We start from the raw sequence: 26,901 nt of genomic DNA, 5'->3' as shown, positions 1-26,901 counted from the left end.
GGGGCATCCGTGGCACAGGCCTGAGGAGATCCCCTTGTATGACGGAAATGCTGCAATGGAGGCCAGCTCTGTCACACAAGTGCCCACTGCCTGTCCTGCCTGCGGTCACAGGCCTGCCACACAGCAGGACTGCGACCAAGCTTGAAGAGCACTCAGGCGTTCCACCAACCCAAGGGTTCAGAAGGAAAGCATAGAAGTGGGAAGAGAGCAGCTCGGGAAAGACCAAGCGCTGGTGCTCCCTGGCAATGCTGCTGTGCCGGGACTCTTTTCTTCTTCCCCTCTGCACACAGGCACTGCTCCCTGCAGCTGCAGAGGTGTTGCAGGAAGGATCTCAAAAAAACCAAGTCACTGCAGGGCCCTTTATTTTGTTTAAACACACAGAGGGTATGGCTCCTCATTTGCACAGCCCCTAGGGCATACAAAAGCTGCATAAACTTTGGATTAGAAACCGGAGGAATAAAGGCATTTCTTTGTGGAAAGAATTCAGATAAGTAAAACAAAGCAAAAAGAGCAATCAAAAAATGCACTCAAAACCCAAAATTACCCTAAAAAAACCACCAGAAGACAGGATGGGCCTGTAATGAGATATGAGTACTATGCAGAAAACAACAGGAACTTTATTGCTTCTGAAAGCATCCAGTCATTAGTTTTCTCAGGGCATCCTTGATCTCATGGTTTCTCATGCTGTAGATGAGGGGGTTCACAGCTGGAGGCACCACTGAGTACAGAACTGCCACCAGCAGGTCCAGGGATGGGGAGGAGATGGAGGGGGGCTTCAGGTAGGCAAAAAGGCCAGTGCTTACAAACAAGGAGACCACAGCCAGGTGAGGGAGGCAGGTGGAAAAGGCTTTGTGCCGTCCTTCCTCAGAGGGGATCCTCAGCACAGCCCTGAAGATCTGCCCATAGGACAGCACAATGAAAGTAAAACACCCAAATGCAATAAAGGCAGAGATCCCAAGTACGCCAACTTCTCTGAGGTAGGCATCTGAGCAGGAGAGCTTGAGGATCTGGGGGATTTCACAGAAGAACTGGTCCACAGCATTGCCTTGGCAGAGCGGTAGTGAAAATGTGTTGGCAGTGTGCAGCACAGCATTGAGGATCCCACTGCCCCAGGCAGCTGCTGCCATGTGGACACAAGCTCTGCTGCCCAGGAGGGTCCCGTAGTGCAGGGGTTTGCAGATGGCAACGTAGCGGTCATAGGCCATGACAGTCAGAAGATAAAACTCTGCTGACATCAAAAAGAGAAACAGAAAGACCTGTGCAGCACATCCTGCATAGGAAATAGCCCTGGTGTCCCACAGGGAATTGGCCATGGATTTGGGGACAGTGGTGGAGATGGAGCCCAAGTCGAGGAGGGAGAGGTTGAGGAGGAAGAAGTACATGGGTGTGTGGAGGCAGTGGTCACAGGCTACGGCAGTGATGATGAGGCCGTTGGCCAGGAGGGCAGCCAGGTAGATGCCCAGGAAGAGCCAGAAGTGCAAGAGCTGCAGCTCCCGCGTGTCTGCAAATTCCAAGAGGAGGAACTGGTTGATGGAGCTGCTGTTGGACATCTGCTGTCTCTGAGTGTGGAGCACTGAACAAGGAGGCAAGGGCAGTGACAAGTTAGGGTGTTATTCTCTGATTAAAATCAAAGCCATTTCTCATAATACTTGTTCACCAAATTTTTTCCATTTCAGCGAGATATCTGTTCATCTCTGTGGATGGAGCTCTGGTAGTTGCTGGCTGAGTGTGCCGTGAGGATCAGGCCCTCTGCCCATTGGCTGCCAAGGAGTCAGCCCTGCTTTGTAGCAGTGGGTTTATTGGAATGGTGTCTGTCAGGGGGTCTAGTCCCGGTGTTTGAACTGGTCAGAGGAAACTGCTCCTAATGTAAAAGTGCTTGTCAGCATCTGCACACCCATTGCTAAGAAACCACAAATAAAACAGTGTTTGAGAGAGAGGGATGGGGTTTAGAGTTCTCCCCAGTCTGACATGGTGATGATCTTGGATTTCAGAAACCCTCATCATTTCTGCTTCACTCAGAGAAAACAAAGTGTGTCCTGCGAGGGAAGACGATTGCCTGTGGCTTAGTGCAGAGAGCGGAGATGGTCTGTCACTCTGTCGTGTTGCCACTACCCTGAGCTTGCACCTTTCTGAGATGGAGGGTAATCACACCCCCATGTTAACCTGAAAACACTCCAGGCAATACTGAGAGCAGAGAGACCCACTGTCCAACAGAAAGTGTCTCCCCCTTTCTCAAAGTCTCCACACCCCACCTCTTGCCAAGGACACACATGGCTCATCTCACAAACCCAACAGCATTTCCTCAGTCATAGTGTCTCTGTGCTTCTCCATGGGGCATTCAGAAACACCAAGATGCTATGGGATAGATCTGCACCCTGGAGAGCAGCTCTCAGCTTGGAAGGACACCCCAAGGAGGTAGCCAAGTGTCCTGATGATGGTATCTCAGGAAGGGGGAGTCAGCTCATTTCCTAGGGAATGACACAGGCTGCATTGCCCACAGCCCCCCAGCTTGGAGGAAAGCTTGGACACCTGTAACCTTGTTCCCATGGACACAGCTGCATGGGAGGACCCACAAGATCAGTGTGTGACTCTGCAGCTGAAACTCCCATCCCCAGAGAGCCTGACAGCAAGAACAAGATAACAATAGCAATAACACAGAGAAGTGGGGTAACAAGGAAAAACACAGTGATGGTCTGGCTCAGAGAGGCAAGGGGAGAGGCAGCTGGGCACTCAGGAAAGAGTTACCCTTACCCAGCTGTGCATGCCACCTGCCAGACACCAGCACAGCCAGGCAGTTGTTCTCAGTCCCTGTGCTCTACTTCAGGAGGCTCCTATCAGACTTACTGATCACTCCAAGTTACAGCTCAGGAGTCTCAGGGACTTGTTCCAGCATGACAGCTCCTTTTCCATTTCTCCCACCAAATTCCCCAAGACTAGGAAACAGAAAACACAGACTCAGGAAAGTTCCTTAACTTTATAGAAATCCCTGCTTTGACCTTCCCCTTGAAAAGTGCACTCGGAAATGACTTGGGGGTGATCGAGATGTGTGAGCAGCCCTGATCCACACAGCACCCTCTTGTCAGCAGAAGGACCCTGTCCTGCTGGGGATTGCTTCTTCCACCCACAGCTTCTCCCCACTCTGCTGTTACAGTTCCCAGGCAGGCTGAGTACTTACCCTGACCGGTGGCAGAGTCCCTGCCCCAGCACACAGCCCCCTGGGGTGCAGGGACCCTGCTCAGAAGGACAGCCCTGGGCACCCCTGGCTGCACACCCACCTTCACACTCTGCAGCCATCCCCAGGGGAAGGCAGCTGACATGCCCTGTCCCTCTGAGGGTGCAGCAGGGAAGCTGTGCTCCAAAGCACGTCCTTTTTGTCTACACTGGAGAAACCGTGAGAGTCCTCCTGACACATCCCATAGGCTGTGGGATGTGCCAGCTTTAGGAGGTCATTCCAGGAACCACAGCTGCATTGCCCTGCAGCCAGAGACTTACCCTGTGAAGGGCTGTGAAGATTTTTCTCCAAGTCAGCTCTCCTCTCTCCTCCCACCCAGACTGCCTTTAACCTCCCTCTCCCTTCCCTCTTCTCCCCTCGGTGCCTGCAGGCAGTGCCCTCAGCCCTGCTGCGCTTTGCAGAGGAGCTGCTCCTGGGCAGAGCTGTCTCTCTGCAGTGCTGCCTGCTTGCCATGGGCTCCCTCTGTCCCAGCAGCCCAGCCCAGCTCAGCAGCAGAGGACCAGCCCAAGGCAGCACTTTCTCTGCCCCCTCTGGACTCCCTCCAGGTGTCCCTGGGGCTCCAGGGGAACCTGCTGGCAAACAGGCTGAAGCAATCACTGATGTTCTCTTCCTCAGCTGGGGAGAGATGCTTCTTTCAGCAGTGACATTTCTCCTATCTGAAAGAATGAGGTGCAAGAATCACCTTTTCATTGTCCTGTCTTTATACAGGAAGCACATCACACTGGGGTGGCCACATGTATGGCTACATTCTCAAACTTCTGGTTTTTCCTCTCCACCTACCTTTACTCACCCCCTTGAAACCATAGTCAAGGAAATGTCCAACGGTTTTCACAGTGGGCCTGTCAGTAACACCTTGTCATTCCTAGAGATCAGCTTCTCCTCCACCAAAGGCCCTCAGGGGCAGCAGAGCCACCACTGACAAAAACCCCATTCCCTGGCAGGGCTGCCCTTCCCAACCCTTCTTCTTTCTGTCCTTGCAGATAGCACAGTTTGCTCACTGTGTTGGCATCCGATTTCAGCTTTATGTTTCCATCCGCCAACCACTCCGGCATGGCTCTGAAGCCAAGCCTTTGCACACACGGAGTCTTAGATGCTTGGACCAGCTTCCCGAAGACAAGTCAGAGCCTGGCCTGGTGTTACAGCTGAGGTGCTACAGCCCAAATGTGCACTGATGCCCTCAGCCAGGGGCATAACAAGGACGAGCTGGAGCCCGTGCTTTTTGACATCCATAAAGGAACTGCCAAGGCATGGTGGGACAAGTGACACAGCTTGGGGCACTGCAATGGATGGGTACCGTTTCTCAGGAGAGACAGGCTGGAAGGATCAGGAGTGGGGTTCCCTCAAAGTGAAGAAGTTGCTTGGATGTCTGGAGCTCCTTACTGGGGCCAGGGAGAAGTTGGGTCAGCCCTTGTGAGTGAGGGTCAGAGGAGGGGCCAGTAAAGGTGACATTGTGGTTGGAGTTGAGGAACCCACAGTCAGGGTGAGGAATTGGGCACGGTCTTTTCTAAGCACCCCAAGGAAGTGTCTGGATGTAGAAGCCTGGGCCTCACTGGGGACTTGGATGACCCTGGAATTTTCTGGAAGGGGAACACAGCAGCATGCAAACAGTCCACGCCGTTTCTGGAGTGTCTTGGGCGAACATCTTCACACAGCTGCCAGATGGGCCAACAAGGGTAATGCAAACCCGGATCTGATACTTGCCAGCAAGGCAGAGCTGGCCAGGGAACTGAAGGTCAGTGTAAGCCTTTTCTGTCATGAAAATGAAAGAGTGAGGTCCCAGCTCCCGAGGGGAGTGAGGAAGCAAAATAGGAGACTGCAGATGCCGGACATTAAAGGACCAGACTTTGGCCTATTCTGGGGAGTTTTAGGGGGGTCTCACGGTCATTCAGAATTGAAAGACAGCAGGGCTTCATACAGTGCTCTTCAAGGACAGCATCCTCCAAGCATGGAAATGACCTCTATCAAAACTGAGTTGAAACTTGAAAGTAAATTCAAGGGCACCATAATGAGCTGTTATTACTTCAGGGACAGTTAAAGAAAAAGCAAAGACAATATGTGATCACTGCAGATGAGTAGATATAGGTAGATCTGACAGATTTTGTGTGCTCTTTGACTCAGTTATCACCAGCAAGGTCTCCCGGGCCTTGGTGCCTCAAGGCAGGACTCTAGAGGAAAAGAAGCAACAGTTGGTAGGAATGAAATCAGGGGCTACTTGGGCAAACTCAAATGCTACCAGTCAAAAGGGACCAAAAGTATAAATGTGTATTTACATAGAGGGAGAGAAAATTTCATCAGCTTGCTAATCCCTGTCCATGTCCTATGAAAAAAAAGAAGAAGGAGACTTTACAGACCAGTATCAAAGTTCTGGAAATGAAGACTTCTTGCACACTTACTACACCGAGGTCTTTTCTGTATATGTTTCAAATTCTACCTAACATCTTCTTTCAGAGGTTGATGTATTTGCCTACATAGAGATGGCCACAGCCTCCAAGATTCCCAGGGGTAGCTGAAGACCCCACATGGCACTGGGAAATGTGACCCAGGGCTCTCAGGAGCCTTTCTGGAGCAGGATCTGGTGGACAGGCAGGGTAGGCCAAAGCATCTCAGTTGACACAACTGATTTTTCTCCCTTGAGTAGAAAGGCAAGCCTGGACAATTGCACTCAACGTGTCCAGTGCTGGAGAAGAATGAGAAATAAGTGGGTCTAGGTGCTGCAGAGTCTACTTGAAGATGCTCCTGTAACCCAGATATGTTGGGTTTAATGCAGATTTGGCTTTTCAAATGTGAGCATTTTGTTCAGTTTGTGTCTTTGCTTCCTTCTGTGAATGGAGGGAGCTGCTGACTTCAGCGTGTGACTCGCTGTGAGTGAATATGGACAGACAGAGCCTGGGGCAGGGAGGTCTTTTGGGGTTCTTGGGATCTGTGCTTGACACAAAAATGTGTTTTCTATTGCTCTAAGACGATCCACTGTGGAAAGTGGACTTCAGAGGAGGTAAAGTGGACTTAATATACAGCAGAGGAGGGTGGTTTATTTTTTATTGAACCATGCCTTCCTTTGGTTTTGGGTTTTGGCAATTAAGAAAGATCCTTCTGTCTCTGTGTACAGCTTGTTCTCCAAGTGAAGCCGGTGGCAACTGGTGTCAATGGGCTGAAACATGCAGCTACTGACTGTAGTGGAGAAAGCTCAGAATTGAACAAAGGTGTGTAAGTCCCAGGTGGCTGATGAGAGAAGTGTTGGGGTTGGAGGCAGGGACAAAGACTGCCCATAGAGTGTCTGACATACAGGGTCTTGGCTTCTCTGCATATTCAGAGTCCATTAGGAGATGCTGAGGGTCAGTATCAGTTGGAGTTTGCTGGTATCCCTTAATGTGTAAGCAGAAAAATAAGAAGCAGAAAAAGATGAAATTGTTTCTTACTGATATTTAGTACTGAAAACTTTTCACTTGGACTGCACTCCAGAAACGCCTCAAACTAACCACGTAAGAAGTGAGGAAGGAAGGAAAGTTATGCCCAGAGGCTTGGCTTGTTAGGGCATTTGGCATGTTAATGAGCATTCTGGTGCCAAGTTCCCGACCTGCAGATACTAAAAGAAGATTTCACTGGCCTCTGGAGAAGTGCAAGTCAGCAGCACGTCTCCAAGTTTCTGAAGGTGTTATTTAGTCCCACTGAGGGCCATAGTGAAGCGATCATGGAGGGAAGGAGATGACAAGGTGACTGTCCCTGGGGGCTGGTGAAGCAGGGACGCAGAGGCACTGGTTACAGGTTGAAAATCAACCGTGCAGACAGCTGTGAATGGCCTTGATGTGTTTCATCAAGCAGGATGTTCAAGCGCTGACCCCCATACCCTAGGAATGCGGATCCTTTCCCTCATAGCATGCTCAGGACTCTTCCAGGGAGCAGTGAGATGTGGGGGTGTGTGATGATGCCGAGTGCAGGACAGCGATAGGACTCCTCCTGGGTTCTATGGAGGGTGGGTGAGGAGGCAACACAGTGCTGGGGTTGTAAGGAACTGGTGTCCTCTCAGGGGCTGCAGTGGAAGAGATAGCAGCCATAAGCAAACGGACAAGGATTTCAGTTCTGCTGGGGGATCCCTGACCCCACAAAAGGGTCATCCCCACCACAGCCTGACCTAAACTGTTCTATGCCTGTCCTACACTGTTCTATGCCTGTGGGTCTTTCTCTGCAGATTTTAAACACCACTCCTGCTTCCTCACCTCGCTCTGACCCCATGATGTCCCAAGCTTTACGGATGACTTTCTGTCCTCACTCACTATTTCTTCAAACACAAAGCTGCGGTTTTCTGAGGTTTTGCCAAAGGCTGTGCATTCTTGATAACCTGTGCAGCTTCTTCCAAAGCCCTGCTAATGCTCCTCAATCAGCCAAGATGTCCCAGCCCCCAGGCTCACTTGAATCTTCTATTTTTCTCCACATCCCAGCAGTAATCTGCACATCCTCCTCCTTCTGCCACCTCAAAATCAAAACTCAGCCTATTTCACTACAGCATGACACCCTCCCACTCCACGCTGTTTCACATCATCCTCCTGCCTTTAACACACACACACACCACTCTCTCCCTGCATGCTTTTGTGTCTCAGAAACCCTTCCTCTTCCCCTGCAGTGATGGGACATCAGCCCAGGAGGTCTGTGCATTCTCCAGGCTCAGGGATGTTTTCCTGAGGGCCGTCCAAGTGTGGGGAGTGAAGGAAGAAAAGAGATCGTGTCAGCTCATGGGGCATTACTGAGCACATTCACTGCCAGCAGTGGGCATTGCCCTTCTGCCAGGCTGAGCCATGCACAGCAGATGGAAAAGTCTCTATCATCATCCCTGTTTGCACAGGAAGAGCCTTCCTTCCTGCCATCTTCCCAGGACAATCCTCTTCTTCCTCCTCGACACAAAGACATCAACTCTTTCCATTTCTGGGCTCAGACATGACTGTAAGGATTTGCTAAAGCCATCTGCCATCCCCTTGTTTCTCCCTGACATCCCCCGACCCTCTCTCCCAGACCTACACGTGACCAATCGCTGCTGCTCAGGGCCTCTCATTCTTCAGAAGAGGTCTTGAGCTTCTTGGTTCTTCCTGGCACTTACTCTAAACTTCCTCGCTCCCTCCAGAGCTCATGGTGAGCTTTCTTGGCCATAGCACGGCCTTTATGACCACCTCGTATGAAATGGTTGTCTTTTTATGATTGTCTGTGCAGAAAGAGTAGACACAGAAAAGCACCAAAATCATCCACAAACGGATGCTGAGTGAACTGCTATAAAAACCTGATGAGTTACCCTCGAGGTTGTGCCTTTCTGGCAAGGAGTCTGTCATGAGAAAGGGATCCAGCCTCTGCCACTCTCTGGAGAGGGAAACCGGCAGTGTCCATGCCACCTCTGGAGAAAAAAGGTGACTTTTGCAAGACCACCCTTCACCTGAACCACTTAGATATGTACTTGCAGATGGGCTATCATGCTTTATAGTGCAAACACCTACATAATTGGCACTGCCTGGAATGGCAACCACAGATGCGGACTCCTGTGTTGCAGATATTTATATTTAGGCAGATTAAACTGGTTTTTTTTTAAATGCTGATACCCTTAGGCAACTCACACAAATGCTTGAAGGATTATTGATGCCTTTCAACATGATTATCAACAGAAGGTCCACCAGCTTTACATCTCAGGAAATGGGACACCAGAGGCAAAGAGAAGGATGGTTTGGGCACTGTCCTGGCATCTGGGAAACTGAAGCGTGCTCCCATCTCCCCGACACCCTACCCTTCTCAGTGAGGGGTGTGAGAAACTCTGCCAACGAGGTCAGAACTCACAGTGGTGACAAGTATCTGATGTCTAAGTGCAGCCAGAAGCTAATAATGATAAAGATAACACTAATTAAATGACAACAGTAATATTGAAAGGATTGGAATGTACAAATGATGCAAAATTCAACTGCTCACCACTTGCTGACTGATGCCCCATTAGTTCCCGAGTGGTGATCCCTCCACCCCCACTCCCCCCAGTTTATATACTAGACATGACGTCACATGGTATGGAATACCCGGTTGGCTACTTTGGGTCAGCTGCCCTGGCTGTGTCCCCTCCTAAATTCTTGTGCCCCTCCAGCCTTCTTGCTGGCTGGGCATGAGAAGCTGAAAAATCCTTGACTTGAGACTAAACATTACTGAGCAACAACTGAAAACATCAGTGTTATCAACATTCTTCTCATACCTAACTCAAAACATAGCACTGCACCAGCTACTAGGAAGACAATTAACTCTATCCCAGCCGAAACCAGGACAATCACCCACTCTGCCGCAGACACCCCAGGCAGGGCTGTCCCAGGGCACTGTTTTGCTGTCAGGACAGTCCTCAGTGCTGAAGGAGTGGGAAGGTCCCTGAGCCCAGCCCACTCCCTCAGCCCCAGGCAGATGGAAGCTCGCTGTTCAGCTCACCTCCAGGGATGCTGGGGGACAGAGGGTGCAGGGGGAAGCCCAGTGCCTGGAGGAGGGGGTGTAAGTTTTCTGCCCCCATGTTCTCTCCACCACATGCCCTGGGATGCCATAACAGCCTGAGGACACCTCACCTCAGGGAGGGCATTTCCCTCACCCTGTTGCACTGCTCCTGCTGTGGAGTTGGGGACAGATGTGTCACAGAGGGGTGTTGCCCTGGGTGGCAGAGGAGGCCCAGGGGTTTTCGCCGCTCCATCAGCCCACCCCGGAGTTGGCCACAACATGGGAGAAGTGCCAGCAGCAAGAGCCTCCTCCCGTCCCATTGCCCTGCAGAGACGTTGAAGGGCAGCGCTCTGCAGTGCAGCCTGTGCCAGGATCAGATCCCAGCAGAGAGGCAGTCCCGACTTCCCCCATCTCAGAAGGGTTCAAGTGCTGTTTTCTGCAGAGGGTCCCTGGGCACCCAGGGGACAACAGGGCTGTGCTTGTCATAGACGCATCGCGGGTGAAGAATGTCTCTCCTGCTGGCAGGCATCAAGGGGATGGAGCTCAGTGCAAGAGCACCCGCTTTGCATGTGGGAGGTCCTGGGTTCAATCCCTGGCATCTCCAGGGGTGGTGCTTTTGCCCTGACTGTCCAGCCTCAGGCAGGTGTGGGCTGGAGCTCGGGCACTGCTTCTCTCCAGGCCCTGTGCGCCTGCCCTGCCCACCCAGGGCTTGGTTGTGAGGTGGGGAGGGCTGGGGGAGGGCTGTGTGTGCTGCCTCTGCTGAGTCCCCTCTTGGAGGAGAAGCAGGCAGCTGTGCTGGACCTGAGCCCAGGTCACTGCCCTGCATCCTAGACCCACCCCACTCAGGGGCAATGCTTGGCAGCAGAGTATGCCTGTGAGGAGACCTCAGGGAGGGCATAGACAGTAGCAGGCGGCTAAGGAATCCTTTCTGGCTGCACTGGGAGATGTGGTGTGAGGGTGCTGGTCCAGCCCAGGTGTCCTTTGGGACCAGAGCCACACTGCCCTGGTGAATTTCCAGGGCTAAGGAGCTGAGATTGTCCTGTCTCCACTCCAGGTGGAGATCCCATACCACATGGGAAGCATTCTGTGCCAGCAGGTAAGGCTGTCTGGGCTGGACAAGCACGGGCAGGGCTGTGGGACTCCCAGCTGGAGGTTTCCTTCCACCATCCTTCCAGCATCGCCACTGGCTTGAGCAGAGCCTCAGCTCAGGCAGCCTGGGTCTGCTGAGGTCAGGAGCAGCCCTGCAGAGGTGGGACTAGTGGGGCCAGTGCCCACCTCTTGTTCCTGGGGTGTTTGGTGACTCTGTCCACCCTGTGTTGGTAGTATCAGGGAGTCACAGGTCTGTCCACAGGCAATGAGGGCCAGGAGATGGTGCCTCGGCTGCTCCCCTGACCATAACCCACACAACCAAAATGGGGCATGAGACACGGAGTTTCACTGCAGGGTGCCCAGCACCCTGGTGAGCCGAAACTCACAGAAATAAGGCTGCTCTCCTATGGGCTTTAAACAGCCAAGCTCTGCCCAGCATGGGGGCTGCAGTGCTGAGACTTGGGGTGTCACTGTGACCCCCCTCAGGCAGGTCCTCGGGAGCTGCAGGAACAACCACAGATCTGGGCTACAGTGACAATCTTGCCTTGCTGCAGAGAATGGACCCAGCCTGCAGGGCCAAACTGTTCAGGTCCCCAAATGCCATGAAACAGGCTCTTCCTGCTCAGGTGTGCTGCTCCCTCAAGCACACACAGGGCTGTGGCTCATCTCCCCAAGGAGAAAGAGGAAAATGTCTGCCAGGTGCCAGAGTAAGGGAGAAATATTACCCCTGTGGGAGGGCAGAGCTGGCAGGGAGGTGGCACAGGACAGGCGCTGGGTTTCTCTCCCCAGTCCCCACTTGGAGCGCCTTGAGTCTGCATGTCAGTGTCCATACTGTCCATAGCCCCCACCAACCTGTGTTCAGAAGATAACACTCCCCCCTCCTTCTTTACTTCACTTTTATACCTTAATTCTCTGAGATACAGGGCTGGAGCTTGCCCCCATGGGAGCTTTCCAGGGGATGGAAGCTGTGTTTGCAGTGCCCATGTATGTCACCCATCACCGTGGGGGGTCTCACCCTGGGAACGCTGCCCTCCCATGGGGTCTGCCAGCAGGAAGGCTCTGGGGTATGGGGCAGAGGAATGTGTGTGCCTGGGCTTTTCCCAGATCACCAGAGGGATGGACAAGCTCCAGGCAGGGAATGGGGCAACGCTGAAGTGGGAAAGGATGTTGGTGACAGCTACCTCCTCCCCGCTTCTCCTCTAGGGCCAGATCCTGCTGCTTGCAGCAGTACTGAGCTCCAGCACTGCAGGGAGCCCTGCCACAGACAGCCAATGCACCTTCCAGCCCACAGCAGAGGAGCTTTTTGGGGAAGTGCTGGAGGGATGTGGGTCCCACCAGTGAGAGCAGGGAGGGCAGTTTGGGTGCCAGGTCCTGCCCAGGTGTCAAACCCTTCTCCCCGCCTGGTTCCTGCATAAGAGGTTTCTCTGCCAATGGGTATTGGAGCAGGTGAAAGCCACAGCCAAGGGAGAGGGGCCCTGGCTCAGCTCCCAGCAGTGCCTCTTTTAGGGGAGGGACACAAAAAATCTCCTCTGCCATGGAAATGTGCCCACATGAGCATCCTCCCAGATGAGCCCTTCTCCAGGCCAGGGCCTGCACCACGGCTTTTGGCTGCAGCACACATCTTCTGGGGATCTTTTCTCCATCTCCCCAGCCCTCCAACAGTGCTGGGGGAAAGGTGCCCCCATCCCACCTGCTCCCATCCCTCTTGTACCTGCACAAAAGTACTGCCCTGACCCAAATCAAAACTGACATCCATGGAGAGGCAGCAGAAGGGCAGGGGTGGGGGCTGGAGGAGAGCAGGAGGAGGGGGTCCCAGGGCTGCCGTGGGGCCTTACAGCCTCTGCTCAGGAAGAAGGCAGCTCAATACCTTGACAAAAGTGCTCAAGGTCTGCGAGGGCCCAAGGCAGCAGGAGCAGCCCATGGAGGCTGGAGTCTTGGCAGAGCATGAGGAGAGGGAATCCCAGCCCCGTGTGTCCCAGAAAGCGTCTCTGCACCCTATGCTGGGGCAGTGGGGAGCAGAGCTGCCTCCTAACCATGGTGGGAGGTAATCCATGGGCCACGTTTCCCCCAGGGGCTGGCTGGGGTGTTCAGGGCACTGCGGCCACCTCAGGGCTCACTTCTGTGGGGCCACAGCCCAGGGCTTACCCCGACATGGCAGCTGTGTCTTGGCCTCTGCACTGTGGGACCAGCATGGCCCAGGCCCTGCCTGGGGCAAAGAGCAGCTGGGAAACCCTAGGGTGAGGAAATGGGTGCTTCCACTGCGGTGCATCACGGGACCTATCAGAGAGCCATTTTGAATAGAAACTGCCTGTGGCCAGTAGGATGGAAATGTCTCTGTCAGCAGGATTATTCCCCAGGGACCATGGGCTCTCGCTGCTCCACAGCCTGACCCCCAGCCTGCTGTCCCTGAGACATGCCCATTTCCCCACTTCTGTGACTTTGTTCTCTCCTCCTCCTGATCAGCCTCAGGAAGATGCCCTGACACTTGGGCAGGCAAGCACCAGCTCCAGGTCAAAGCCCCCGCTCCAGGTCAAAGCCCCCAGAGACTTTTATTGAGAACAGAGATGATGCACAGCATAAAAATGGGAATAAAAATAGAGGAAACTCCAGGTGGTTTCTGTTGCCTGTGGGCCAAGGGACATGGTTCCCTGGTGCTCACGGCTCTCCCAGCTCCACAGACCTCTTCTCCCTCCTGGCTGCACCCAGCTGCACAGCAGGGAGGGGCTCTCATGGCCTGGGGCTCTGGGACTGTTGTGCACAGAGCTCCGGTGTCACAGCCGTTGTGTCCTCGGGGGATGTGCCAGAGACACCTCTTCAGCATCATCATAGCCCATGATCCCCAAGGACAGGGGCCACGTGTCTCCCTCAGCTCCAGGGACCCCAGCACTTCTCCAGGAGCGCAGGCTGGCCCCTGCAAGCAGCAAGGCAGGACAATGCAGTTCGGCCCATGGGGTCTCTACATCATCTTCCTCCCTGCTCCTTCTCCTACCCCTAGTCCCTCCAAGGAAAACTCCCGGGACAGGTTCCCCCTTCCCAGGAGGCTGGGGTCTCAGGACGGCAGTGACTTGGGTGGCACCAGGGATGGCACCCCAGGAACCAGCAATGCTAAATTTCCCTCTCACCTCCGGGTGCATCCCTGGGCTCTGCTCCCTCCTCTGGCTCCCTGGGCATTTCCCTCTCTCCCTGCCCAAGGGCAACATCCTCCGCTGGATCAGAAACCTCCCTGGCATCATCATAACCATCTGCTGGGTCACCTGCAGGTGGGACAAGAACATCTGAAAAGAGAGGGGAGCTGGTGACAGTGAGAAGATACGTCCTGCAGAGCAGAGGGAAGATGCACAGGGACACAGGGCTGAGACATGACTATTGGCAGGACCACAGGAGACCCCCCCATGTCCTCCCCATCTCCAGCGGTGACACTGAGAGACACCTCTGTCCATCACAGGTCTTCAGGGAGATCAACTCCTTCTTGCCTCTGTTACCTGGTGCTGATCCCAGACCATCCTCCTCCTCGCTGACCCCAGGGTAGGGCTGCAGCTGGGTCAGGGACTCCTCTGAATAGGAGCCTGCAGAGATGCACAGTGGCTATTATGAAGTGAGCCCCACTGACCTGGCTCATGGTCAGTGCTGCTGGGGAAGGGGGACCCCCAGAGCTGGGGCTGCATGGGGAGGAGGGCTGGGAAATCACCCTGCCTCCCTGGGGCAAACCCTGTCTCAAAGGTGCTCCCAGAGCTGCCCTAGGACAGCCCCTTCCCTCACTCCGCGGGTGTCACTTGGGGTGCAGGGGCAGGAAGAGAGGGGCTGTCCAGCTGGGACAGGCAAAGCTGGTGGGGAGAAAGCTCCCCTTCCAGGCCCAGGACCTGGATGGTCTCCCCACAGACCACATGGCCCCAGTGTCACAAGGACCATGGGCTGGGGGGCTTCAGGGAATCAGCCCGGGGTTGGGGCCAGGGGAAAGGGTCCTGCACATGTGCCTCCAGGGAGGACCCACACCCACCTGAGCGAGGAAACCTCGCCTGCTTCTCCCACACTGGGCTGTAACCGATCTCCTCGTACAGGGCCTCAGGGAAGGGCTCCTGAGCACTCCTGGAGCCTGGGGACAGAGGTTGGGCTGGCAGAGGGGCAATGGGATCACACTGCACTGCCCCAAACCTGTTTCTTGGGCCAGCCCAGGACTGGCCCGACGGCACAGCCCCACTGCACTGTCCAGGCCCAGCTGCCACGTCCCCAGTGAGGGCAACATCGCTGTGGAGATTATCTGGGGCAGCGTCACCCTCGCATCATCCCATTGGAGACAGCGCTCATGCCCCTCTGGCCCCTGGGTCATGCACCCCTTGTCTGACCCTGGAGCAGCTCCCATGTTTCCTCCACCTGGAGCTTTCCCCCATCTGCCCCACGGGTCTAGAGTAGCCGGGGGTGGGCAGGGCTGGGCAGAGGGGACAGCCTGGGGGCCTGACACCACAGAGATGGACCCTGCTGCCCTGCACTCCTCCCTCATCTGCCTTGTCCCAGAGCCCCCCCCAGCACTACCCAGAGCACTGCCAGCTTTGGCCATCTCCCTTCTGCTCACATCTCCCCCAGTACCACTGTGCCATTTCTCTCCTCGCCCCATTGCTACCTCCCCCAACTCTGGGCTCTTTCCACCCCTTGCTGCTGGTGCTCCATGGCCAGGCACTCAATGGGATGGTACATGGGACAGGTGGCAGCACACGGTCTCATCCCCCCAGCTCTGCCTGTGCCCCTCACTGACACCCCGCAGCCCTTCCAGGAGGTATCTATCTCCCCCTGGGAGCGCTGTGGAAAGACCAACCTCTGCGCCCAGCCCTGCTGCTTAGTGCTTGCCCAGCCAGGAGGGCCAGGAGCAGGCAGAGAAGGGCCCCCAGGATGATGCAGATGATGACAGGCACTGAGACTCTCCCACTGCCACTCAGACGGCCCCGGGGGGAATCTGTGTGGGCAAGAATATGGGAAGGCCAGCACCAGGCCTGGGTGAGGTGGAAAAAGCACCATTCCTGACCCCCATCACACAAGGCAGCAGGGGGTGGAGGGCCCCAGGGATGAGCAATGGAGAAGCTTCTACCCTGATGAGTAAATGACAACCTTCCCTACCCCCTCACCACCAGAACAGTGCCTTCTCCTGGGAGTTTCACACCCCAGCAAGGAGCCCCTTCCACCCAGCTGTGGGTCACAGCCTTGCCCTGGGGATACCCAGCCCCAGGGGGAAGACAAGTTACCTGCTCGTGGTGGGGATGCTGCTGTCCTGGGTGTAGCTGCAGAGGAGGAAAAGGAGAGCTGGGCTGAGAGGGTGGGTGTGTGGGTACCGGGGAGCCTCCTCCCCAACACACCGTCTGTGTGTCTATGGATGTCCCTGACCCATCCCACCCAAATTGCCCCTCCTGTGCTGCTAGAAAGAGAGGTCGGGATAGGGCTCAGTGCCTCTGCTCCGGGTGGCTTGCAGGATGGCACAGGCAGCCCAGGGGATAACCCTGGGGCTGCAGGGCCCCACGGGCAATGGCCAGAAGACGTCCAGTTCCACCGAGGCTGCTCCCCACTTGGCACCAGGCTCCTGCGCTCCGCAGGAACATTCTCGCTCTTGGGAGGTCAGGGGCCATGCCAGGACCAATGGGGCAAAAGGCCTTCCCCAGCTCCCTGCCAATACCCGAGCAAGAGGTCCCAGCCCTGCCACTCACCTGAGCAGTTCATGGCAGCATCTTCCTTATGCCGGCAAGCACCGCCATCCCCAGGCCGGGCCCAGCAGTCCTGCAGAGATGGCTCTGTCCCACGGCACTCCACCTGCTCCAGCCAGATGGGGCCCGTCCCCATCCCAAACGCAGCCTCATGCAAGGCAGACACCGCGGGGCCACAGCCCAGCTGCCTGCACGCCACCTCAGCATCCCGCATGTCCCAGGAGTCGTCGCACACCGTCCCCCAAGAGCCACGGTGCCACACCTCCACTCTGCCCGAGCACCCGTCCTCACCTCCCACGGCACGAATCTTCTCCCTGTCTGGAGAAGGCAAAGACCTCCCATGGCACTGGGACAGCAGGCAGAGCCCTGCCAGAAAAGAAGCTTACACGGAGGAGCAGCTCCCTACCTGTGCACGTCGTGGAGTTGGGGCACGGGGCCAGCGGGATCGAGGGCATTTCTGGGCGTCTCCCTGAAGAAGGAAACACTGTGGTGAAAGGGCTGGTTCGGGAGGTCATGCAGAACAGAGCAGGACTGAGTTCTGCTTGTGCCTCCCTCTGCCATCTCGATCACGGCAGCAACTGAACCCTGGTCATTGAGGGGACACGCACAGGACTGTGAGGGGACCCCGACTGCTCAGCCCCAAAAGGTCCCTGTTTAACACAGCAGCAGGAGCATGTCTATGGAGGGGAGGCTCTTCTGAACCCTGTTTGGTCTCTTCTGAGACCTCACCTGGAGATGCCTCTGCCTCCCCCAGGCGCTGTTGGTAACCTGGGTGGCAACTGCTGCTGGACGTGTGTGGCTGTGATCGCTTTTCTGCCACCACTAGCAGAAGGGACTGACATGGAAACAAAAAGCCCCTCCAAGCTCTTTCTCTGCATTTAGCCATACCCAGCAGGGAACAGGAGCTGGGGTGACACTGGGGTGCCCAGGTGGCTCAGAGTTACCATTGCAGGTGATGTGGATCTCCTCTCTCAGGTCTTCACATGACCGTGGGTTCCAGGGAGCAGAGGGACACTGCCAGAAGGAGCTGGTTTTCTCCCCACACTGCATGTTATCCAGCCACGTAGGGCCAGACACCCTTCCATAAGGCAGCTGTGTTTCCAGGGATCCTCCATCCCCGCAGCCCAGCTCCTTGCATGCCAGCGACACTGTGTCGAGAGTCATGGAGTTGGAGCAAATGCTGCCCCACGTCCCGTTGTAGAAAACCTGCAGGCGCCCGGAGCAGCCATCACTGTTCTCCAGCCTCAGGGCCACGAACTCTGGGAGGAAAGGCACCAAGGGGGAACAGGCTGGTCTGGGGCTGTGGGAGCCAGGACACCTCTGCACCCCCCAGGCCCACAGCGGGGTAGGGCCATGGAAAATACATCCGCCTTGCACCCAAGGTCAGAACGAAGTCCCTGATGGACAGACACCCTGCCCTTCCTGCTGACCCTCGGGGACGACTGAGCTCCCCAGGGACCCGCAGTGGGACTGAGGGTACCTTTGCATGGGTGTCCACAGGACATGCTCGGGCAGGAGCTCAGAGGCAGCCAGGGACAGCCTTGGCCATGCCCATCTCTCCTTCTATCCTGGCCTCCGCGAGAGCCAGGCTCCCACTACAGCTCCCACCACAGACCTGAGCAGATGACTCCCGCATCCTCTTTGTGCCCGCAGTCGTGCTGCCCCCAGGGCCTGGCAGGGCAGTCCCAGAGAGCAGCTTCAGCCCCAGAGCAGTTCACGCCATCCAGCCAGATCTGCCTGGAGCCTGTCCCAAACCGAGCGGAGCTGGCTGCCTCCACTGCCCCTCCACAGCCCAGCTGGTGGCAAACGACGGCGGCATCAGACAGGTCCCAGCCATCGTCACAGACAGTCCCCCAGATGCCCTGGTAGTAGATCTCCACTCTCCCAGCGCAGCGCCCGGACCCGTTCACCAGCTGGACCCTCCGGCTCCCTGTAGTGGGCAGAAACCCCAGTTGCTGTCAGGGGCCGGCTGCCCACCTACCCCATCACCTGGGGGGCCCGTGCAGCGCCTCTCACCCCAGCAAATGACTCCCACGTCCTCCACAATCCCTGCCACCGGTGAACTCTTGGGCAGGGAGGTGTTGCAGAGGGCCAGGTTGGCCTCGTGCCCTGCGCACCGGACCCCTCGCAGCCCCACGGGACCCATCCCTCTCTCAGGCTTTGGGGGGTTGTAGGCTTTCTCTGCCTCTCCACACCGCAGCTGCCGGCACACCACGCTGGCCTCCCGCACGTCCCACTGGTCATCCAGGACTCTGCCCCACGTCCCATTCTGGAAGATCTCCACTCGTCCATCGCACCGGCTCCCTCCACCCGCCAGCCGCAGGGATGCAAAGCCGGCTGAGCCTGGGGAGAGCAGAGATGCCACAACCATTGGTGGCACCGGGGAGCATGGCAACCTTCAGGGAGCAGGGCGAGGGGGGATTTTCTGACCAAACACGACAAGATTAAGCCTTTTGCTGATGAGAAGCGAGGGCAAGACCCGGGCCCTCTCTGCAGCTCACACCCAGGTCTGCTGCTGCTGGGGGCACCCAGCACCTGCTGCCTGGGTGGTGGGATGAGGCTCTGCAGAGCTCTCTCTGGGGATGGGATGCAGTTGTCTGCAGCCAGAGAGATGGAGCACAGCCCTGCAGCCCTGTGCCGGGCTTGTCCCACAGTAGGAGAACGGAGGAGCCCAGGCCTGGTGGTGGTGCTGGGGCCTAAGCCACCACCCTGGGGGCAGATGCCTGCCTCCATTCAGCCCTCAGCTCTCCCAAAGTAGAGCTGTCACTCTGAGCAGGCAAAGCCCTCCAGATGGCTCCTGGGGAAGCCAGGGTTTCTCCAGGGAGAAATTCAGCTTTGCACTGCCATGGCATCCCTGTTTTGGGTGGCCACGTCACACACAAAGGGCAAATGGAGTTAATGCAGCACTTTTCCAGCACTCACCTGAGCAAACGACAGCAGCGTTGTTCCCGTGGGAGCATGGTGAGGCCCCCAGGGTGATCACTGGGCACTGTCCCAGGTGGGCTTCTGTCCCGTCACAGTGGAATGAGTCTCTCCAGACAGGGCCAGTCTCTCTCCCAAAATGCTCTCCTCCAGGAATGGACTCAGCAAACCCACAGTTGAGTTGACGACAGAGAACGTGGGCATCCGACAGATCCCAGCGGGAGGCACAGAGGGTCCCCCAGGTCCCCAGCACCTGGACCTCTACCCTCCCTGCACATGCTGTGCTGCCGTTCACCAGCCTGAACCCTGTGTATTCTGGGGACAGAGGAGGAGAGAGGGTGGATTGGTGCTCGTGTACCCTCAGTAGCTGGCGGAGACGCCAGAGTGACAGCATGCCTTTCTTCTCCTTCTGCACTATTTTCATGCTGCAGACAATGCCATCATCCCTCCTGTCCTCACACCTGGCCCAGCACGGCCCTTGCTCTGTTCCCCAGCCCCTGGCACAGCCCCGGTGTTCAACACCTCCCTGAGTCCTTACGTGTGCAGGTGACAACAGCGCTGGTCGCGTGGGTGCAGGGCTGGTCCCTGGAGGACCCTCTGCGGCAGGAGATGAGGTGGGATTCATTCCCCACACACTGCAGCTCTCCATCCCAGATGGGACTGACCCCTTCTCCAAAGTGAGCTGGCCCAGCAACAGGCAGGGCCACGCCGCACTGCAACTCCCTGCAGACCACGTCAGCAGCTTTGGGACTAAAATGTGAATCACAGACAGTTTTCCACTGGTCCCCATCATGGATCTCCACACGTCCTGAGCAGCGGCTCTTCCCTTCCACCAGCCGGACAAATCCTGGAAAAAAACCCAAAACAACTGGGAGTTCCCAGAGCCCTCTGGCAGTTAAATGCCCACGTCCCACATCACCTCCAGCAAGCCATGACCAAACTGCCCATTGCACACCCCAGAGGAAGTTTTTGGGAGGGTGTTTGTGACACAGGCACATCCAGACCCCCACACACCCCATCTCTACACCATCAGACCACTCGAGGGTATGTGTCTGTCGCAGACTCACAGTCACAGGTACTGCTCAGACAAACTGCTGCACACAAGGTACCCTGAGCAGGCTGGCGTGGTCCCTCCAGCACTGTCATAGTGTGAGCACTTTGGATCCAGGAGAACTGGCCCAGATGATAATGACTGCTGCAGCCTGCTCAGCCCCTGCAGAGCTTTGGGCCGGGCAGGAACATCACCCTGATGCAACCAGAAGCACCCCCTGATCCCAGGGGTGTTCCTGGGGTGATAGAAGGTTCATTTTAGGCAGAAGATGTCACAGAGCACAGAAATGGTGCAGCTGCTATCATGCCTGGTGCCTGTGAAGATCCCACTGATGTCTGCTCGGGGGGAGGGTGTCCTCAGCCAGGGACACAGTGCTCTGACTGGAGGTGTCCACAACCCAGATGGATGGCTGACAGAGGGGCAGGAGACTCCCACTGGGCCCATGCCAGCTCTCAGAGAACAGCAGGCACAGATGTAAGCCAGTAAGTGCTGGAACAGACCCTGTTTCATGGGGCAGCACGGGGAACCATGGGCAGGCAGGAGGGCTTGGGCAGCTGGTCACTGCTGCCTGCATGGGGCTGTGTCCCCACAGGACTATTCACAGCCCCAGGGACATCTCAGTACCAGCCTGTGCATGCGGTGGTGCAGGAGGAAGCAGCCAGAGTCAAGCAGCTGCCAAGCTCCTAAGCCTCGCAAATGCTGGTCCACACAGCCGAGCCCTTGGCACAGGCAGCGAAGGGCTTTGTGGCCACCCTGCTCCATTCCCCAGGGCCCAGCACTCATCCTCTCTGAAAAGCCCATTTGATTCAGGTGAGGTACTCATGCCTGTGAAGGGGAATGGCCCAGGAGGGTCAGCCATCTCATGCCGTTCCTCCAAGGCGTGGAGCGCCAAGCAAGTGTCCCCGGGTGTTTCCAGCATGGGGACCCTCAGCATTGTTGGCTGCAAATTGGCAGAATGGGTGGAGATCGATAAAGCCCAATGGACACACCAGGGAAGGGATGGAGGATTGATCTGCAGCCCAAGACACTGACTGAAGGTGACTGAGACACTCTGGCAAGGTCAGATCACCCTGGGGTAGGATCCCTCTGGGCCCTCCCCAAGGACTGGGGACATCAGCAATGACAGTCCCAGCCTGGCAATTAGACCAGCATCACTTGGCCCTACTCCGGTGTCCACTTGTTGCTCCCTGAGGGCAGAGCCAAGGTTGCTTCCCCCATCCCAGACTCAGAGGTAGGCAGCAGGCTGTCCCCTTACCTGAACATATCACTCCAGCATCGCGAGCGTGAAAACAGTTATGTTCACCCCATCCGCTGTGTTTGCAGTCAGACAGGGCAGACTCAGTGCCATTACAGCCAACATCATCCATCCAAATGGGGCCAGATCCTTCCCCAAACTGTCCATACTGAGGAGCTCCAACAGCAGACCCACAGCCCAGCTGCTTACAAACCACTGCCGCATTGTTCATGCTCCAGTAGTCACCACAGATGGTCCCCCACTGGTCCTGTTGTTTCACCTCCACTCTCCCAGCACAGTGCCTGTCGCCATCCGCCAGCCTCACCTCCACAGCACCTTCAAACACTGACACAGGGCCAGTTAGAACAGTGCCAAGCCCCAGCACTCTAGGTCTGGGGGAAGCCCTGCCCAGGTGGCATCAGAGGTGCCAGGGTGGGAGCCCACTCCCCTCCAAGTCTGTCCCCCGGGCAGTGCAGGGGTCTCTTCTCTCCTCACGGGTGCAGCAAGGTTGGGGGTCTGCAGTTCTGGCCCTGCTGGGTCATTCGTGGCCCCACAGCCTTTGGCACCTCCTTCTACCCCAACAGCCAGCTGCCACCTGCCCCTGGCCCATGCCCACCTAGGGCACCTTCTCCTCCCCTGCCAGCACCCTGAGAAGAGACCTGCCCCACCAAGGCTCCCCCAAGCACACTCTGCTGCTTCTCCCCAAAGACCCCAGTTCCCCTGGACCACAACCTGCCCTGCCCTCCTCCCAACTTATCCTCTGACTTCAAACCTTTCTGTGTCCCATGTGGAACACGATGATCCCACTGAGCCCTCCCAACCCATGCCCCCTCCTTGTCCTTGGGCAGCAGCCCAGCCCTGCCCTGTATAGGATCCCCCAGGAAGGTCACCTCTCTGCCAGCCTGTGGGAACAGATAGACCACTTCCCTTGTCTCAACAGGCACAACCTGCCCCCACTCGGGCTGGAGCTCACCCCCGCGTTCAACAACCCTCCCTGAGTCCTTACGTGTGCAGGTGACAACAGCGCTGGTCGCGTGAGTGCAGGGCTGGTCCCTGGAGGACCCTCTGCAGCAGGTGATGAGGTGGGATTCATTCCCCACACACTGCAGCTCTCCATCCCAGATGGGACTGACCCCTTCTCCAAAGTGAGCTGGCCCAGCAACAGGCAGGGCCACGCCGCACTGCAACTCCCTGCAGACCACGTCAGCAGCTTTGGGACTAAAATGTGAATCACAGACAGTTTTCCACTGGTCCCCATCACGGATCTCCACACGTCCTGAGCAGCGGCTCTTCCCTTCCACCAGCCGGACAAATTCTGGAAGAAAACCAAAACAATTGGGGGTTCCCAGAGCCCTCTGGCAGTTAAATGCCCACGTCCCACATCACCTCCAGCAAGCCATGACCAAACTGCCCATTGCACACCCCAGAGGAAGTTTTTGGGAGGGTGTTTGTGACACAGGCACATCCAGACCCCCACGCACCCCATCTCTACACCATCAGACCACTCGAGGGTATGTGTCTGTCGCAGCACCAGGCATCACTCAGACAAACTGCTGCTGCACAGGGCACCCTGCACTGCCTGGCATGGTCCCCCCAGCACTGCAGTAGCGTGCGCAGTTCATGTCCAGAACCGGCCCAGATGATAATGACTGCTGCAGCCTGCTCAGCCCCTGCAGTGCTTGGGACCAGGCAGGACCATCACCTTGATGCAGCCAGAAATGCCCCTTGCTCCCAGGGCTGTTCTGGGGTGTTGGGAGTTGGGAGTTCCTGTTAGGGGAAGATGTCACAGAGCACAGAAACGGTGCAGCTGCTATCATGGCTGGTGCCTGTCCAGACCCCTCCGATGCCTGCTTGGCATCCTCAGCCAGGGACATAGCTCTCTGCCTGGAGGTGCACAGGTCCCAAGCCAACAGCCAGGTAGAGAGGCAGGAGACCTGCCTGCCCCCTGGCCTCACGCTGGCTCCGAAGGTAACAGCAGGCACAGATGAGAACCAGTAAGTGCTGGAACAGACCCTGTTTCATGGGGCAGCACGGGGAACCATGGGCAGGCAGGAGGGCTTGGGCAGCTGGTCAGTGCTGCCTGCATGGGGCTGTGTCCCCACAGGACTATTCACAGCCCCAGGGACATCTCAGTACCAGCCTGTGCATGCGGTGGTGCAGGAGGAAGCAGCCAGAGTCAAGCAGCTGCCAAGCTCCTAAGCCTCGCAAATGCTGGTCCACACAGCCGAGCCCTTGGCACAGGCAGCGAAGGGCTTTGTGGCCACCCTGCTCCATTCCCCAGGGCCCAGAACTCATCCTCTCTGAAAAGCCCATTTGATTCAGGTGAGGTACTCATGCCTGTGAAGGGGAATGGCCCAGGAGGGTCAGCCATCTCATGCCGTTCCTCCAAGGCGTGGAGCACCAAGCAAGTGTCCCCGGGTGTTTCCAGCATGGGGACCCTCAGCATTGTTGGCTGCAAATTGGCAGAATGGGTGAAGATTGATAAAGCACAATGGACATGCCGGGGCAAGGATGGAGGACTGATCTGTAGCCCAAGACACTGACTGAAGGTGACTGAGACACTCTGGCAAGGTCAGATCACCCTGGGGTAGGATCCCTCTGGGCCCTCCCCAAGGACTGGGGACATCAGCAATGACAGTCCCAGCTTGGCAGTTAGACCAGCATCACTTGGCCCTGCTCTGGTGTCCACGCGTTGCTCCCTGAGAAAACAATCAAGGTCCCTTCCCCCATCCCAGACCCAGAGGTAGGCAACAGGCTGTCCCCTTACCTGAACACATCACTCCAGCATCCTCACTGTGGCCACAGTTATGTTCACCCCATCCGCTGTGTTTGCAGTCAGACAGGGCAGACTCGGTGCCATTACAGCCAACATCATCCACCCAAATGGGGCCAGATCCTGCCCCAAAGTGTCCATACTGAGGAGCTCCAACAGCAGACCCACAGCCCAGCTGCTTACAAACCACTGCCGCATCGGTCATGCTCCAGTAGTCATCACACACGGTCCCCCACTCGTCATTGTGTTTCACCTCCACTCTCCCAGCACAGCGCCTGCCGCCATCCGCCAGCCTCACCTCCGCAGCCCCTTCAAACACCAGCATGGGATGGGTCAGGAGAGTGCCAAACCCCAGCACTGCAGGTCTGGGGGAACCCCCTACCTGGGCCAAATCACAGGTACTGGGGTAGGAGCCCTCTCCCCTCCAAGTCTGTCCCCAGTGCAGGGCAGGGGTCCCTTCTATCCCCACGGGCTGCGCAAGGCTGTGGGTGCTCAGTTCCAGCCCAGCTGGGTCACTCACCATCCCACTGCACAAGGCAGCTCTTCCCACCCCAACAGCCACCTGCCTCCCACCCACCCACTGCCCAGCGCTGCACTGGACACCTGCTACTCCCCAGCCCGGCACCCCCTCAACAGCTCCTTGTACCCAGGCCTGCAGCTTCCAGCACCAGCCTGCACCTGCCCCAGCACCATCCAAACCCACCCCCACCACCCATGACTCTTCCTCACCCCTGGTGTCAGCCCAGTCCATGCCCTGGGCCAAGCTCCCCAGGAAGGATGTCTCTCTACTGTAGATGCCCCGCTCCCCTTCTCTCTGTGGGGTCCAAACCGCTCTCATGGGGTCAGGGGTCCCCCCGACCAAGGGGGCAGTGAGCAGCACACAAACTCTCCGAGGTACCCTAGAGCTCAGCAGTGCCCTGGGCATCTCTGGGTGCTGCCATCACCAGCTAGCCCACCACCAGCTCCAGAGGTACAGTGCTGGGGAACAGGGGATGCCAAAGGGGTGCCCCGGGACAGGGTGTCTATGAATCCAGCCAGGCGCAGGCGGCCCTGAACACTGGAGCCCTGGGAAAGGAGCTATTCTCACCCACCCAGATGGGCACAGGGAAAGGCACAGGGTCCATGGACCTGAGCACCTTCTGCCCCTCATCTCAGTAGCACCTGCAAAGTAACCCCATTCCCAGACAAATCCCAATGACCACACTGGTACCTGCTGGCCCTGGGCTGTGGGACAAAGGAGTCAGCACTTACCCCTGCACAGCTGTACCCAGAGGAGCAGCCACAGCATCTGAGGGGACAGGAGACCCTCGGTGCCCATCCTGAGCCTCCTGCCCTGCCAGCACATCCCTGCTGCGCCGCACTCCCTGCCACGGCTGCTGGGGACTCATGGGGACAATGACGACGGGAGGGCAATATATCTCTGCAGCTGCCAGCCCAGCTACAGGAGGAGCCAATCAAAGCAGCAGCACCTTTTTAGACATTATCGGGAGCCATCTCCCCTCCGACACAGCCCAGCCCTCCAATGAACTTCTCCAGCACCATTCATGACCATATATGAGAGATGGCTCCGCTACAGGTGTCACGTCACTGTGGTGGGGGGGCATCACAAGACAGGGCCAGTTGTGGGGGGGAACAGGTTTTTCACCCCCTGGACCGTGCCGTGTGGACTAGGAGCACTGAGCATCTCGTATTCCTGGCACATCCAAGAGCCCCAGGTATGAGTGTCCAGCCACCCCTGTGCCATGGGAATCACAGGGCTGAGACTGCAGCGGGGGCTGTGTCAGGAAGGGAAGGAAACAGCCCCTGCCCCTGCTTCAGACTCTGCTCTGCTGGGAGCAGCAGCTGGGAAAGGGCCTTAGCCCCGGCCAGAGCCCCATCCCAGCAGCGCTAGCTTGCCCGTCCCTCCCTGGAGAGCCCCATGGACGGTCCCTTCCAATGAGCTGGAGCTGGGACACGTCTCTGTCCCAGCAGCAGACATGCAGCCCAGAGGCTCAGTCATATCCCTGACTCTTGGCATGTCACCGAGGGGCCGTTATTCCCCGCGGGTGGCTCGGGACCTGCAGCCTGCAGGTGCACAAACCACAGCCCACGTGACCTCGCAGCGCTCCCCGTGCTCCGGAGGAAGTCTGTGGTTTCCTCCTGGCGCCGTGCCCAGGCACATCCCTGCGGTGCCCCCGAGCCACCCCTACCCCGACTGCTCCAGCCAGGGCTGCAGGGGCTGCTCCTTCGGCCTCGCAAAGACGGGCCTGGGTGGATCCCGTCCCCTCTGATGCCCTTGTGACAGCACACGGCCGCTCTGCACCGAGCCCCGCGGCCATGGGGTGCCATCGGTGACGTGAACATTGCCAACCTCCCACGGCCACCGCTACGTGCTCATGATTTATACTGACGGTGACCTCACACCCCTCCTACTGCCACCACTGCGTGTGCCTGAGTTACAGTGCCACACGCGTGGGCGCGGTGGATGGACTTCTGCTA

General features: G+C 57.1%; 2 protein-coding genes across 2 annotated transcripts; both read right to left on the bottom strand.

Annotated features, from left to right (window-relative positions):
• Positions 1-617: 617 nt before the first annotated feature.
• On the bottom strand, positions 618-1,595 carry LOC128138225 (olfactory receptor 14C36-like). The gene has a single exon (XM_052779536.1). The coding sequence runs from the start codon at positions 1,548-1,550 to the stop codon at positions 618-620; it is 933 nt and encodes a 310-aa protein (XP_052635496.1). The 5' UTR covers positions 1,551-1,595.
• Positions 1,596-4,778: 3,183 nt separating this feature from the next.
• Positions 4,779-25,741, bottom strand: LOC128138223 (scavenger receptor cysteine-rich type 1 protein M130-like). The gene is made up of 13 exons (XM_052779535.1): positions 25,675-25,741; positions 24,418-24,732; positions 21,672-21,986; positions 19,366-19,680; positions 18,460-18,786; positions 18,059-18,373; positions 17,388-17,702; positions 16,850-16,912; positions 16,443-16,761; positions 15,991-16,016; positions 15,567-15,704; positions 14,754-14,849; positions 4,779-4,981 (listed from the first exon to the last, which is right to left on the bottom strand). Exons 1-13 carry the CDS (start codon positions 25,739-25,741, stop codon positions 4,779-4,781), a joined length of 2,814 nt encoding a protein of 937 aa, XP_052635495.1.
• Between the last annotated feature and the right edge of the window lie 1,160 nt (positions 25,742-26,901).

Source organism: Harpia harpyja, unplaced genomic scaffold (assembly GCF_026419915.1).
Source record: "Harpia harpyja isolate bHarHar1 unplaced genomic scaffold, bHarHar1 primary haplotype scaffold_118, whole genome shotgun sequence".
Taxonomy (NCBI): domain Eukaryota; kingdom Metazoa; phylum Chordata; class Aves; order Accipitriformes; family Accipitridae; genus Harpia; species Harpia harpyja.
Note: the sequence above shows the minus strand (reverse complement) of the source record. Positions and strands in the feature narration are given on the sequence as shown.